The 15865-nt window shown below is 43.0% G+C and overlaps 1 protein-coding gene across 1 annotated transcript in view; it reads left to right on the forward strand.

The window, feature by feature from the left end:
- The window catches only part of LOC101859276, a gene marked incomplete in the record, with an annotated part of 123191 nt that extends 109052 nt beyond the window's left edge, over positions 1-14139 (forward strand). The window contains 6 exon segments of the mRNA XM_005109381.3: positions 66-185; positions 580-711; positions 1660-5625; positions 7598-8641; positions 10150-10261; positions 11683-14139. Of these exon segments, the coding sequence (XP_005109438.2) occupies positions 66-185; positions 580-711; positions 1660-5625; positions 7598-8641; positions 10150-10261; positions 11683-13160 (6852 nt within the window).
- Positions 14140-15865: the final 1726 nt, after the last annotated feature.

The following is a 15865-nucleotide window of genomic DNA, read 5'->3' on the forward strand; positions in this document are numbered from 1 at the left end:
CGCCCCATTGTGCAGTTTCTGTCCCTGGACTAATGTATCAAACTTCTTCATCTTCGTCTCAACAGACACTCCGTGAGGAATGCCTCAAACTTCAAAGCCGTGTCAAAGACCTGGAACTGCAGAACAAACACCTGAATATTTTGTTTCACCAACGGGTCCGCTTCACCTCCGACTCTGTACTTCAGGTAGGGAGGGACCCCGCTTCTAATGAATTAAGTTGTAATTGTAAATTCTTTTATGACTCAGATTGTCACGATTTAAGTATGATTTTAGAGGTGGGCCACATGGATATGATCCTACCTGTCAGTATCAACCTAGAGTGAGTGAGATACAATATCCCAGCAGATGGATGGAGATATCCAATAAATGACTTCTCCAACCTGGAATCAAATTCATATCTTATACACGCAACAGCCTAACTGTTACAACAAAGATGCCTTTTGAGTGACAAGAGCCTTGTAACGAAAGATTTCAGCTCTGCTTGCATCAAGTGATAAAGGTTATTTTAAGTTTAGATAAAGCAAGCCTTACTTGATTTCCATTTTTGTAGCTAAATAGCTTTGGTCTTGACCTCACCAGGTGCAGCACACACACGTCTGTCACTCGAGTGCAGCATCTGGCACGACAGGGGCAGTGAGTATGCCACACGGGGAGATGACTGTGCACTTTCTGGACAATGCCGAGTCATTACAGAGCATGTGCAGTGAGATTGTGAGTATTGAGAACGTTTTTGTACGGGGGGGGGGTTGAACATCAGGAGTAGCCAGAGTACTGTCTGTCTGGGACCATCTCAATTTCAGTTTTGGACATAGCTATGGAACCATTGTATGCTCTGTTTTGACAGTTACTGTAATTTATCATGTATATGGTTTTAATGGTCCTATCTTTTAATCAAATTGTATTAGTCTCAATGTGTGAACTTGAATGGATGTTTCTTGTATGTAGGACACTATGTAGTTTCTCGTGATTCTTGAGAGTTCCATAGGTGTTTTTTTCCCCTTTGGAGCCCAGGTTCCTTGGTTGTTAAGTGACAGCTCTATGTTACATTTCCTTTACTGGATATCTACTTTTCATACTAGATTATTGCTCAGTCTAGTCTAGAAATTTCTCCAGCTTTACGTTCCTTGTCTCCTAGTATGTATACATGAGCAAAGGGAACTACCCGTCAGGTATAATGGGGTTGTTATATTTGTGAGATGGATTAAAGGATAAGGGAATTGATTGTCGTTTGCCTCTTATATATGACAAAATGTTTTGTTGAGGTGTGCAAACACATTTCAGTTTTTGGACATAGCTATAGAACCATTGTATGCTCTGTTTTGACAGTTACTGTAATTTATCATGTATATGGTTTTAATGGTCCTATCTTTTAATCAAATATATGTATTAGTCTCAATGTGTGAACTTGAATGGATGTTTCTTGTTTCCATCACTGTAAAGAAACTTCTTTTACAGAGACGATCATATGGCCTTTTCTTCTCTTATCTTCGCTGGTGGTTGTAGGGTGCCATTTAGTTCGTTCTACTACCATTTTTCGATTTTTTTTGGTCTGCTTTTCTCCCTTTTCCCCTGCACTGAATGACTGTTATTGTGTGGGTGTATTTCTCTTTATTTAAGCAAACTAACAGCATTGCTTTTCTTGTCTTTTCACTTTTGTAGATGATCGACGACAGTCCTGGCAAGCCACAGCTTAGCTCCCCTCCACCGTGGCTGAAAGAGAAGCTGGCCGTGAGTCCTGGACGTACCCGGGAGGTCAGTGCCAGCTCATCCAGTTCCTCCAGCACAACCAGCCCATCAGTGTCAGACATGAAGGAGCAGATCATTCAGATGAAGATTGAGACAGAGTTCCCAGCAACTAACACCAGCCCCAAGGTGAAACACATCAGTATCAGCGAACGGCGTACAAGGAGCCTAGAGCGTGGCATGTCTAGCCTCATGAGCCATGTGAGAAAGGCTGAACATGGCGCGGTGCGAGGTAGGAGAGGCTCTGAGACTCAAGACAGGAGTCACGCATCCAGGCCGAGACTGAAACAATCTGCGTCTGTTGATGCAATTGGTCAAATGGAAAGTGCAGAAAGCTTTAATCCATGGCAGCTCGGCAATGGGGTGGCCAACACACCTCATGCAGTGGACCTGAACACGACCTGGAATGGCACAGACTCCGCTTTATTACCTCACACAGATCCAAACCATTCCAGCTTTGAAGCATTCAACAAAGACTTTGCAAAACTTCTCTCGAAACATTCTGTTGAGGATAATATCACCTCCACTCCTCAGACTCCTCGTAATGTTGATATTAAAAAAAAAGACAAATCAAAACTTTCCTCTCCTCCAAGAACCAATCCTCCAAATTCTCAGTCTTCCCGACGCATACCTCAGCACACTTCTAAAAACTATGCAAATGTAACTCCGGCTCTCAGGAATCCCTTTGCAGAAACAAGTCCCACCCCCAAGTCCCCCTCTCATGCTTCCAGTCAGTATTACTACTATGATTACAGTGATGAGGACAGTGACTCGAGACCAGTGTCTCGAGACTTTAGCACCGCCTCCACCATGTCACTCAATGAGTTGCTCGATAGTAGTATGGAAGGCGAGGTTGCCATTGATGATGATTTCTTCTCAGACTGGTCCTCAGTACGTTTGTCTCCGCAAAAAAGATTGGACAACCTTTCGGGGCAAGCTATTTCTAACAAAGCCCTCGAGGCAAGCAACAAAGCTGGTCACTCAACGTCTTCCTCAAGTTCAAGGTCAACGTCATCCTCTCCAGACGCCTCTGGCATACCATTGCTTCAGGGCTCGTTTTACGAGAAAGGTGACCACTCCAAGTATGGACCACCATTCTCCCGAAGTGGGTTTGCTGACACCAAGGGAGTCAACCCCTCAGCTCAGAAAGGTGTGGTTGAGAAAGCCACAGTTAGAAATCTAGTGCCATTGAAGAGTAGATCCCAACAGACGAAGTCAAAAATAGCATTGACTTCTGCCACCTCTCCCCCTGTGAGGCCCAATGCCACAGTTGTGTCAGCTGAGGTTCACGCAGATGTGACGGGTCACTGTCAACACTCGTCATCTCCATCTCCGAACTTGAGCCAAAAGTCCCAGGACCTTGGCTATGCTAGCAAAGGAAGTTTGTCTCAGTCCTCCCCATCACCATCTCCCTCGATGCCCCACCGCCCGGCCCCACCCTGGCTGCACAACTCCGGTGTTTCTCTCGCTGACATGAGAACGTCGCCGCATATGATTGCATCACCTGACTCTCCGTCAAGCAGTAGCAGCACATCCAGTTCAACTCGTCTCGTCCGGCCTGGTCAACTTGGTGTGAGCAAGTCCTCCACCCAGCGAGGGGTCAGCGCTCCTCATGCCACTGGTCACTCGGACAGTAAATCTTCCCCAGAAGTGGTAGGTGGCAGAGGGGGTCCAGGGTCAAGGTCATTGACTGTGGAGAGGAGGTCAGAACGTGCACCTCAGTTGCCAACATCTGAAAACAGCAAAAAGAGTTTACCTTTAAGCAAAGGCAGTGGTGATACCCAGTCGAAGAGCGCTTCCAAAATCCCGCCTCCAATCGCAAAGAAACCAAGTAAGGCTGCAAAGGGGGACTCTGGTCAGACTGAAGATCAAGAATCAGCATCAGAGTTTCCAGGGCCAGGCAATACTGATGTCATAGTGGGATATTTGCTGCAGAGTCATTTGCCCCAAGTGCCACTGAGCACCAATGCCCTTGATGATGTAGTAAGACTGTCACTAAAAGACACTGGTGACTTTAAGTCCCGCACTCGTTCAGACAGCATCGGAACATCTTTGCCCCCTAAATGTCATTCATCTGACTCAAGTTGTGAAAACTTGAGTACTGAACGGTCTGTGGGAAAAGATGATGGATATTCCACAATGTCTTCAGACATCCATCCAGAGATTCTGGACAAGTTTGGTGACAGCTTGTGTCGTAAACTTTCTGAGACTGACTCTGAACCGCCTTTCTCAGAATCCCTTCTGGGTACTTTAAGAGATGCAAAAACCCAGAGCCCAGTCACCCCAAGAGGCGTAAATGATGACTCTGTCTTAGAGGGCTCTGTGTTCTGTACACCTGAAGCAGATGTCAGTCTGTCCTCAGTGGTCTCTACATCCAGTGGAGACTTGTCTGGGACCTATGCGTCCGCTGCCAGTGTGGCCACAGCAGGGAATGTTGACTGCGAAAATGCGACTCTGACAAAATCACCAGTGCCTTCTGCTGACGACAGCTGTGAGCAAATGCCGTGTGCTGGACTTTCAAAGGGCAGATGTCGCAGTGCAAGTGTTTCATCGTCTGCCTCTTCTGAGCAAGGAAAATCTGCTCAACCCTCAAGACTTCCTTGGATGTCTCGGCGACATTCAGATGACTTCAGTTTACAACAAACTCGTGGAGGGTCATTGCCTTCTCCCCGGTCATCAACATCTTCGCTTGACTGCTCCAGGCCAAGGTCACCCAGCAAACGCTCATCCTTCCCCGGCAGTGCCATACCCGTGCCGTGCACCAGTCCCAGGTCTCCAAAAGCCAAAGCACCATCATCCACATCCAAAGCCACGACCACTAAGGCAGTTCCTGATTCACCAAACCGGCTTCCTAAAGGATATTTCTGTGGCTCAACAACTGTGAAAAGCTCACCCCGTGACCCAACCAAACCACCAACAGGCCGTGCACTACAAAGCAAGGGGAGAAAAGAGGCATCAAAGACAGCAGTATTAAGCTCCATGCAAAAAGGAACACAAAAAAAACTTTGGGGCAGAAGGCAAAAGGCGGACAGCTGTGAGAGCCATACAGCCCAGGACAGAGGAAAGAACAGCAACAGTCTCAATGTAGAGAAGGAATCTTTGCAAAGTGACCAAATAAATGAATTTCTCAGTTCCACTGAAACTGCATCCCACAACACACCAGCATTTGGCACCTCAAATCCCAAGACCTCCTGTCAAAACTCAGAAGGTCCAAAGTCTTCGCTGAATGCTCCTCTGAGGTCTATGATCATCATGAACAATGAGGCATTTCGGCAGTTCTCCTCTGACTCAGATATTTCAGGAGATGAAAGTTGTGTGTCAAAAGTGACTGTCAATTGTGGTGCTAAGCTAGTTGAGCAGAGTAAGAATGTCGATGCTAGTGAAAGTGAGCTCAGACTCAACACTTCAGGAGAATATCAATCTCTAGAGACAAGCAGCTCCCATGCTGCCCCGTCTCAAACAAGGGAATTATCACCATCATTTCCTGTAAATGAACAAGGAACAAATTCTTTTTATCCCGAGCCCAGATTTGTGGGCAATGACCTTCCACTACCCCATCAGCAGACACTCTGTGATCCGCACACTTTCGCATCTGGGTCTTTAAAAACGTCATCTCCCTTTTCGTCTTGTCATGATCTTGCGCAAGAAGGTCAGGACTCTTTTCGCCTTCGGAGATGTCGCTCAGAGCAAAATCTGTGCCTGGGGAGACAAGTAAGCCCTGGCTCTCAACAGACATGGATACATTCCCAGGGAAGCAATCCCCATACACTGCGGGCTACATCATCTTTAGAGGAGATCAGGTCTCCCCTAAGCTCCAGACCATCTGTTGATGACTGGTGGCACAACGCACACAGATCAGCTAATGTCTCACCAGCTTTCAAGGTAGGTTGACCTTTGAACTGTACAAAAGAATCATACTTTGCATTTCATCCGAAGCCTACACCTTAACCAAAGATTACCTGTCCATAGTCTGCCTGATGTAGCAACTTTTTCTCACCTTTAAAAAATGAAATGTAGGTTTCCGAACTACGGTTATTTTTTTCATCTTTAGCCTTTCTTTCTTTTATAGGATGTAACCCTGTTCATTTTGTTTTATTCATATGTACTGAACCCTTAGTCCTTATCTGTGTGTCCTAATAAGGAGATGAATGTGTTACTTATTATGAGCTGTTTTGGTGCCTTACTGAACCGTAATAATAGAGTGGGGAAACCCCCCGGGGCAGTGCCACTGACTGTAGTGCCTTTAGGCCGTTCCCCAAGGGGGGACATTTCTCGTTCAAGCACAGTAGAATTGTAAATGGGCTGATTCATTATGTCACGCTCATAACTGTGCCTGATCTGCAACAGGGAACTGCTGCTATTTCTTTCCTAATCCTTACTATTTTCATTTTCCTCTACTTCTTTTGACCTTGTGACCTGCTATTTCCGGGGTGCCTTGATAGTCGAAGCAGACCTTGCGCTGTTGAAGCTAGAGACGTGAGCAGAGTAAGTCCGATTCCCTGTAAGGACTTTTCTGTTGACACCCACTCCTTGGCGCTCATATGACCTTGTGCAGTTGCGAGCCCGTAAAACCCTCTACTTATATTATAATAAATAGAGTGCGGAAATTGTGCGAGGAAAGTTAGTCAAAGCAAGCTTACACAAGGGACATAACTGTGGAATTAGAATGAAGAAAAAGAACTTGTGTTTGCATTTCTTTATCTCTACTGGAAAGGAAATTAAAAGTGAGAGAGAGAGAGAGAGAGAGAGAGAGAAATTGAGTGAGAGGAATAGAAAGAGCGAGTGAGAAGGGGAGGAAGAGTACGTGACTGGGAGATGAAAAATGAATGAGAGGAAGAGACAGGGTGAGGATAGAGCTGGGGGGGGGGGGTAAAGTTGCTGCCTGTGTGATAACTTTTAGTGCTCTTTCCTACACTAACATAATGGGCTCACATAATGAACAACTGATCTATACATAGTTTGATGGTGCATAGAAGAGGGGATGCTGTATACTGTCTGTCCAGTGTAAGATTTGAAGGGCACAATGGAAAACAAGGCATGTCACTTTTTGGCAATTTGAGAAAAACAAATGAAGCGCTTTACCTCCCACATATTTCCATAGTATAGCTCATTTACCATGACTCTATAGGATGACTCATCAAGTTTTAGCCCTGGACATTAATTTAGATGTGCCAGAAGAGGTTAGTGAACACGTTCCAACCCATGTCACGATTCAAATAATATAAGCCAAAAACTATTTTGTAGGTAGGTCTTTACTCACCTGAGTTTTCTTGTTTCTCCCTTCATTTGGATTTGACTGGACATGTGCAGCTGAGTAAGGTGTGGAAGTGTTTATACATTGCAGGGCACTGGCCGATGTATTCTTTGTCAATTAAAGACTGGGAAGTGTTTCCAAGTTTGTTTATGCTAAGAGACAAATGTTGTTACCTTTCTTGCTTGGGGATCATTGATTTGTTAATATTTTGAAATTATGTTTGCTAATCCTGTGGAGGCATATGAGGCACGTTCGTACATGGTAGTCTTAATGGCTTGTCCTCAGCAGAGCTGGCTTGTTAGTGTTTAAGAACACCAACGGGTAATGAGAAAGTTATATATGTGGTGCCTTTAACTAGATCTAGTAAAAAGTTACTGCTATTCACTCCAGAAGAAGTGTAAAGAGAAATTCTCAGTAGGTAAATCTCATTTGACCATTTCATTGGATTCTTAGATCTCTTGACTCAGATATTACCCCCATATACACTTCACTTAAATTTCCCCTTCCAAAAGTCTTTTATTGTCCCCACACATACTTTTCCCCCAACACAAATTATGCTAATCCCCAAGAAGTTAATTTGATGTTCTTGTTTTTTTTCAGCACTTCCTGATCACAGCCAATGAGGAGGACTCACACACTGCACCATGCTTCCTCCCAATGTTCCGGCCTCATATCACGCATCATGGCTACCCGGGGTACTCGCGGTCTCTCCGTCTCAACCTCTCAGATGTCACGGAGCTGGACGAGGAGACTTCTGTCGGATCTTTGGTCGACCTCACAGGGGACGAGAGCCCAAGGCTATCTGTTGAGGAGCAGAAACAGTTCAAAAGCCAGTTCTATAGTCTGTGTAAAGTGGACTCCCACCGGAGCCTGTTGTCTGCCGGCAGTCGGGACAGACAATCCTTTACTAGCCTCACTGAACTTCTGAGTAACAAAAGTTTCGACACATTGGGAAGTGGTGCGGAGAATGAGGCTGAGGTCGGGGAACAAAGGAAGCAGAGTTCCGGAGAAGATGAGAAAGACGAAGCGGCTCTCCGAGAATTTGATGAGATCTCCAAGCAAATAGCTAGTTTGTCTCAGACTGTCGATGCTCTCAATCTAAGTTTGTGTAGTCTTAACAGCGGGGAGCACGAGTCATCTGCAGTAGGAGGAACTGACCCAGTGCCTTACCTTGTGGTGCAGAATGCCACCAAGTCTGGCTCCACAGATGAATATCACTGGCTGGATGATGAATTTTTCGTGGCCTCATTCAATGGAAAGACATCTGTGCTGCCAGGAAATGAAAATTTCGTAGAAGCTTCCAGCCAAAGAGACTCTCCAGGGGACGTGAAATTTCGACATTCTGGTGTTTCTCCTGCTATGGGAGAGAACTCTCCCTTGTGCTCGCCAGACTTTGGAAGTCACAAAAGAGACACCTGGCCACTGGCAGACACAGAAGGCCTTCGTCATGGTGAACGGTCGTCGTTCATATTTCGTCCTGACGGTCAGAACTGGAGTTTGTCAAAAACAGTCAGTCCAGAGAAGCATGTGTCTGCACCAGTCCTTGATGGACAGCAGGACCCACAGCTCCGCAGATGGATTGACGGACGGCAGGATGGGGAAAAAGAAGAAGCCATCGGAGGAGCAAATTGTGGAGAACATATGGTAAGCTGTTTAGGGGTTGCCAAGTCTACTTTTGTCTAATGTTGAAAACTGTTTACTGTTTATAGTCTCGGATTTCTTCCAATAAAAGGCTTAAATAAATGCCTTAGTAAAAACTCCCTAGACTGACCTGTTCATTCTTTCCAGCTTACCGTTTCAGTCCCATGTGTGACATACATCATTGCATCTTTCACATATATGACGCGGCGCAGTGGAATGCAGGTGCTCGTCAATTTTTGGGCTTCGGGTGTTATTGGTAACATCTTAAAGTTTGTTTGCATTTGGTGAAAAAAAAATTCATCTATCTAGAATAAAAGTTAAGATAGTTACAATTGAAGGAGGTGAGGGTCGCCTGGTTTCAGAGGTAAAATTAACGAGACAATGGCCGCCAAAGTTTGGTAAATTCCATAGCTTGAGAGTCCTTAGAAACTGAAAAATTATATATTTTGTGCCTTTAACCATTGTTTTTCAGTAAAATTCACATGGACATGAGTTTTTAACGGATATAAAATATGCTGAGCTAAGAAACAAAAGTTCGACAAATATTACTTAACTGGCGTAAAAATCCTGTTTCTTTGATTTCATTATTTTGACAAGCGCCTGATTTCACCACGAGTACATATTTGCAGGTGGGAAAACTGAGGAAAATAAAGTAAAACGACTTTCTTGAGGATACCAAGTCCTTCTCAACTGTGCTGGATATCAAACAGTTGTGGTTAGAAATGTTTTTTCCAATCTGAAAAAGTTCACTTAAATGTTTTTAATAATATTTTATCCACCAAAACTTAAGTTTGTCTGGTTGGTTTCAAAAGTCATAAAATCTGGAGGAAATTGTCCTGTTAAAGAAAGTGTTTCTTTGTACAAGTTTATTCAAAGTAGTCTCCTCAAGTGAACAAAGGGGTCTTTTAAATACCATTAAATTTTATGCTTATGTCTGAAATTGTCCTATGTACAATGTTTTTAAAGTATTTTGTAGTGTGTTGGCAAATTTCAAACTTTGACCATCAGTTCATGTGTGTTGTTATGGTTATTGATCTTTCCAAGAATTTGAGTTCTCTAATTCTACACCTAAGTAAAAATCAAAAGTGATTTATTACCAAAATAGCTGCTTAGTTAACATAGCTTTAGTGAACAGAATTGTAGTACTGGTGTTTGAGATGTAAAGGGAAGGCATTTTGCAGTCACATGCAAAAGATCTAAGTTTGATTTCCATGTAGAGAGAATTTTTACTGAGTATTTTTGTCTTTCTACTGGGATGTTGTATTACTCTCAGCCTAGGTTGGCCCTGACAGACAGGGTTGAAGCCCACCTGCTATGATCTAAATTGTATTGTTTGGGGCGTTAAACACCTACATTAGGAAAAAGAGTGGGGGAAAAAAAGAATTGTGGTATGTTTGCTAAAGAGTGTGCACATCACAGGGGTTCAAAGCAGTAAGGGGTGTGCTCTTTACTTGCCCCAGGGCAGTGTGAGGATTGTTGATTCTCATCCACCTTCTTACTGTCTCTTTCAGAAGCCCAATGACCTTGACCTGTTTGCAGCATCCAGTGAGGAGAGCGATGACAGTCTGGCAAGTGACATTGGTCTGGATCACATGATATGCCAGAGACTCTTTGGACGCAAAGGTAACCTTTTTTTCTTGGAGATATTGCTTGCTGCAAGTTTTAGCAACAATATTTTTTTATTTCTGTAATTTAGGAAATTTCCATTGAAGGGGTTTGCATTTGTGCCCTGAATTTTTTTTCACATTGAAGTTCAGGAGCATTGTGTGCATGGGACCAAGAATATGAAAATTTGTTTATTATTTATGACTTGTTTTGCATGCTGGAAACAGTGTACTGTTTTTCAGATCCTGGGAAAGGCAAATAAATGCAATCGCCCCTTGCCATGTAATCTCAGAATTTTCTAGAGCAAGCTGATGCCCAATCGTATATAAAGCTGATTTTGCTGACGTAGGATTTTTTTGTGAGTAGACATTAGACAGAGGCCCTATGAAAGTTCTCGCAAGCAAATACCAAAAGTATATTTGATACAGATTTTGGCTTAAAGTTAAGCGCTCCAATGGTTTTCTAACTGCTTTGACTTGTTATTAGGTTCTAGTTTGTCTCTCGTGAAATGGTCCTCCTTTTTTTTTTTTTACATGTTAGGCCTATCGAATTTGTAATCCATAACGAAACTGTTGTACCACAAACCTTTTTTACTTGTTTTTCTGTGCGCTCTCTCTCTCTGTTTGTCCTCTTTAATTTTTCGTGACACTTTTCTCAGGCTTCCGAATTTATCTATTCTTGACTTTTATTTTTATATGTGTCACGACGCGGTGCGATCAGGTGCCCGTCAGTTTTGGGACATATAGAGTTATTGATATCATCTTAAAGCCTGTCCATTTGCCTTGCTTTCGATGGAACAAATATCCGTTTATCTTTTGTACCAGTCAAGATATTGGGCGATTGAAGGAGATGGGGGTCGCTTTTGTTTCAGATGTAAAAATATCAAGAAAATGGCTGCCAAAGTTTGCTAACTTCCATTGCTTGAGAGGCCTTGGAAACTAAAAATCACATTTTTTTGTTCCTTTAAACAATGTTTTTCAGTAAAAATCCACACTGATATGTGTTTTTAAATGAACGTAAAAGGTGCTGGGTCAATAAAAGAAAATTAGAACGAAACTGCCTGACGCCCAGAAAAGCAACAGTTTCTTTGATTTCAATATTTTGACGAGTGCCTGATTTCACCTCAATGCTTCTCATATCTTGATGATATGTGAGGCATTTTGATCTGGACTCCATTCCACTTTCAGAATTGTCATTTCTTAGTAAGTTGTATAGGGTTGGGGGGGAGGGGTATTTTTGAAGGAAAATAGACTTTTCATCTCTTCTTTCAGCCTTTTCTCTCTTTCTTGAAGTCCTTCAGATTTTCCAATTATATTAACATTTTGTTATATGTTATATCTTGTAACTTTCCATCTCTTCTTTTAACCTTTTCTCTCATTCTTGTAGTCTTTCAAGTTGTCCAAGTGTTTAAACCTCTGTGCTTTGTCTTGTCCACTCAGGTCACGCGGGTCCTTCCATGGGACAAGTCTGGCTTCCCGGAGGGACCCACCTGCACTCCCACAACCTGATGATGAGCCTTGTCCAGAGGTCTGCAGCCGCTCAGCTCTTGGTCAGTCAAAGACTGGACACATCCTCCCTGGGGGCTGAACAAGAAGTGGGCACGACCTGGGACAGTGCAATGGGTTGTGGCAGCATCATGAAGTCACCAACGGGGAGCTCTCGGACTGAGCCCAAACAAAAGTCCTGTCCTGTTGGGCGTGTCTCTCCCGGAAATGCTGAGCAAGGAGAAGATGGGCCAACGAGTTCAAATTCACTGAGGACTCATATGCCAAAGCAAGAGGACAGTAGCCTGTATGTGCAAGGTCAAAATTCTTGTAAGAGCCTTGACCGAGAGACTGCTGACCGGACAACGGCCATGGTGTGTCATGATTCCTTGCCCACGTCCACAGAAGGAGTACAGGAGGACTTTGCTGCTCAGAGGTCAAGAATACCGTCAATGGGTTGTGGAAGACAGAGAGCAGGTAACAAGTCAAAACAGAACTTTGACCTTACATCATACTCTGATTTTGTCAAAGAACTGAAAACTTCTGGAGCTAAGCTCAGCGGTTCTACAGTCCCACCTAGACGGCCGATCGTAACCAATGGAAGTCTTCGCTTCCACAAGGCAAATAAGCTACCTGTGAGACCGACGTCTCTACCATGTAAGACTGACAAGAGATTCCTTCAGTTTCCCCAAAGAGACAGCAACCCTTATGAGAACACACTGGACCCCCAAGGTCCCTCATCAGAAGCTACCTTGACCAAACCATTAACGTCTTCACAACCCAACTGCGTTCTTCCAACAGTGCACGTGATAACTAATCCCCCTCACCGACCACATAGCGCCAGTGTTGCAGGTACCAACTTCCCTGTCTCTCCAGGTAGAGAAGGTTCTCCTGCCATGTCCCCACCACCTTTGCCCCCCAGACAGCCACTCATCACACACACACAGGACGGTCGGCCACAGGTCATGATCCGACCACACAATGTGAGAAGTCCAACTGGCGATAGCCGTGGTGAGACTGTGCGTCCTCAGTCCTTCAACCAGTATCTTATAGACAAGTCTAAAGCGGAGCTCTCATCTTCCGTGACACCAGATGGCGAGGTGGATTTTGAAAGAATTCGACATTGTTCAGACTCTGGTCCCCCAGCTAACAGTGAGTCCCAGGTGTTCCAGGTACAAGGTGACCTTCAGTCAAGAAATCAAAAGAAATCTGTGGAAAAGTCAAAAGTTGAGAGGCCGTTGTCATGGATTCCTCGTCGTAAGCGTCTCAGCAAACGAGATCGGTCAAAACGACTCCGTGAAGGAGAGCGCTCGTTGAAAGACACCTCAGGCAAACGAGGGTCACGAGGAACGCGACTTTGGTGTGACCTTGACCTCAGTGATGATGGAAACTCGGCGAGTGACTCATCCAGGGAGGCAGATTGTTCTTCGTAATGATGACTGCCTTCTGTGTAAAGTTTGAATATATAACAATGACTGACGTAATTTATTTGACAGAGAGAAATTTGCTTTTGTTGTCTCTCTCTCTCTCTCTTTTTTTTCCTCTCTCTATTTTCTTTCCTATTTCTCTCTCTCCATATCTCTCTGCATGTCACTCTCAATGTTGAGAGAGTTGGCAAAGACATATATGTGCTCAGGGGAGTGGAAGGAGAGGGGTTAATCCTTACAAGATTGTGAAGATACAGGTACTATTGTCAATACCAGTAAATACACAAATAATCAAGAGGAGCCAGAAGAGTGGTTTATGGCTATGTGATTGGCCTTATGGGTCTCCAAAGGTATACCATTTGGGGCTTGATTAGATGCACGGTAGGGGAACGGTGGGGGTAGGTATGTTTTCACTGTTCGGGTAGTCTAGCAGAGGAAGGCAGAAGACAGAAATAGCTTTGGTGCCATCTGTTAACGACTTCTGCCAGACGGCCTCCATATTAGGTTCAATGTCAGCCATATTTATTTCTCATCTTGCATGTCCATGATCATGATTTCATGAAGTTCTGCTTATATGGGGGTTACTTTATGTTTTTGTTTCAGACAGATAAAGCCTCAAGATTTGTGCAGTTATTCATTTTTTATATCCTTTGAAATGCAATGTGCATTATTTAGGGATTAGACCCTGAAGTGACGACTGTATTGTTTGGCCGTGATTGAAAGTTTAATACGTACAGTGATTTTAAAATGAAGATATCAAGCTGTAATAATGAAATTAAAAGGTTGGCAAACTTTTGTTTTAATTGCTCGAATGCAAAAATGGTCTAGATGATCGTGGATACAGTCGAGATGCAAAGCAGGTGCAACTTGCAGCTACTTGAGACACAACGACCAGAAAACCTTTTGTTTATACTTTCACCATGGAAGACTGTTGATTTAATGTATATCTACCCAAAAGAATATTAAAATATAAACCCTACATAAACATTGCTTGTTTGCTTGCTTGTTTTTAGTTTATTTGATTTTTTGTTTGTTTATATATTATAAATATATATATGTGTGTGTTTGTGTGTGTGTGTGTAAAAGTTTTTGAAATAGTTTATTCTCATTTTGTGTAATTTGAAACTACAAAAGTTTATAATGTCTATTTCTTTTACTCTTAAGTTATTCTACACATACACACATCATCTTACATTACCACATTTTGATCAGTTAAAAGCTGGAAGGCTCCACTGGCAGGTTCAACTTCTTTCCTTTCCGTCTGTTCTTTCTGTGCGTCTGTCTTGCTTCTCCCCTTTACCATATCAATGTGGAATATACAGTTTTGAATTTTTTTTTAATGGGAAAGGAAAACTATATCATCATTGGTTCTTAACCTGAGTTGGATCAAACCCCAGTGGTTCAGAGTCAGCTGAGAGTCAGCATTAGGGGTTTGGTGTCAGTCAAGCTACACACAGACACACACGCACACACACACACACACACACACACACACACACACACACACACACACACACAGACGCACGCATGCGCGCTTCTGTGTGTTTGGCCGTTCCCTCCACCCCACTGGAAGTGACTGGTGAAAGCACATATGGAACTTGGCAGGTTCAGTACATGTACCACCACAAAGGTTAAAAAAGGTTCAGTACATGTACCACCACAGAGGTTAAAAAAGGTTCAGTACATGTACCACCACAAAGGTAAAAAAAGGTTCAGTACATGTACCACCACAAAGGTTCAAAAAGGTTCAGTACATGTACCACAACAAAGGTTCAAAAAGGTTCAGTACATGTACCACCACAGAGGTTAAAAAAAGGTTCAGTACATGTACCACCACAAAGGTTAAAAAAACACTGGTGTAAATTTTAGTCTTTGTAACATTACAATTTACACATTATTAATAGGCCTATCTATTTTTTTAATGGAGTCCTCGATTTTCTCCCTTTAAAGTGGACAGAAAAGTATTATATCGCTTACTTCCCTTGTCTTTTTTTCGTCCTGATATTAACAGTTACATGGAGGCTGCTGTGCTGCAGAAGTAAGGTTCGGTCAAAAGCGGGGGGATTTTTTTGTTGAAATTTTAAAGCCCTAATAATGGTAAAATGGAGGTTATGACTTCTGTTATGTTGACCTTTAGCTTTCAAGCATGCTTCAACGATTGACTAACCAGTCTTATGTCTCTTCTGCTTCCGAACATTTTAGTGAAGAGGTCTTATGCATATTAGGAGAGGAGAGGGGGGGGGGGTCTTTGAATATTTCATCAGAGTGAAATATTTTGAAGCTGTGCATGGTTTACATGCTCGGTAAGGCTTCTTTAACTGTGTTTGAGTTTGAGTAGGAAATTTGAAGAAGAAAAGAAATAAATGGTTGTCATGTTTGTGGCGACCATACTGGACTTTACTGACATTTCTAGGAAGAGCTTTTAGGGTTGGTATAAAACCTTCATTTTCTTATTTTTTCACCTTATACACAATTGAAATTATTTTTGCAGTTTTAAGGCGAATGTCAGAAAGAAAAAGACAGATAACACAAAGGCATGTTATAAAGAAAGTCTTCTATTGACTAGCGAAGCTTTATTACTGATTCATCATTGAAAACAAAACTCAAACATCAGTAACAGCTCAAGCAACATTGTAAAAATATATGATTTTAAGTAAAAAGATATATTACACATATTTACAAATTATATATACGCACACACAGACACACAC

The sequence above is a fragment of the Aplysia californica genome, unplaced genomic scaffold (assembly GCF_000002075.1).
Source record: "Aplysia californica isolate F4 #8 unplaced genomic scaffold, AplCal3.0 scaffold00773, whole genome shotgun sequence".
NCBI classification, from domain to species: domain Eukaryota; kingdom Metazoa; phylum Mollusca; class Gastropoda; order Aplysiida; family Aplysiidae; genus Aplysia; species Aplysia californica.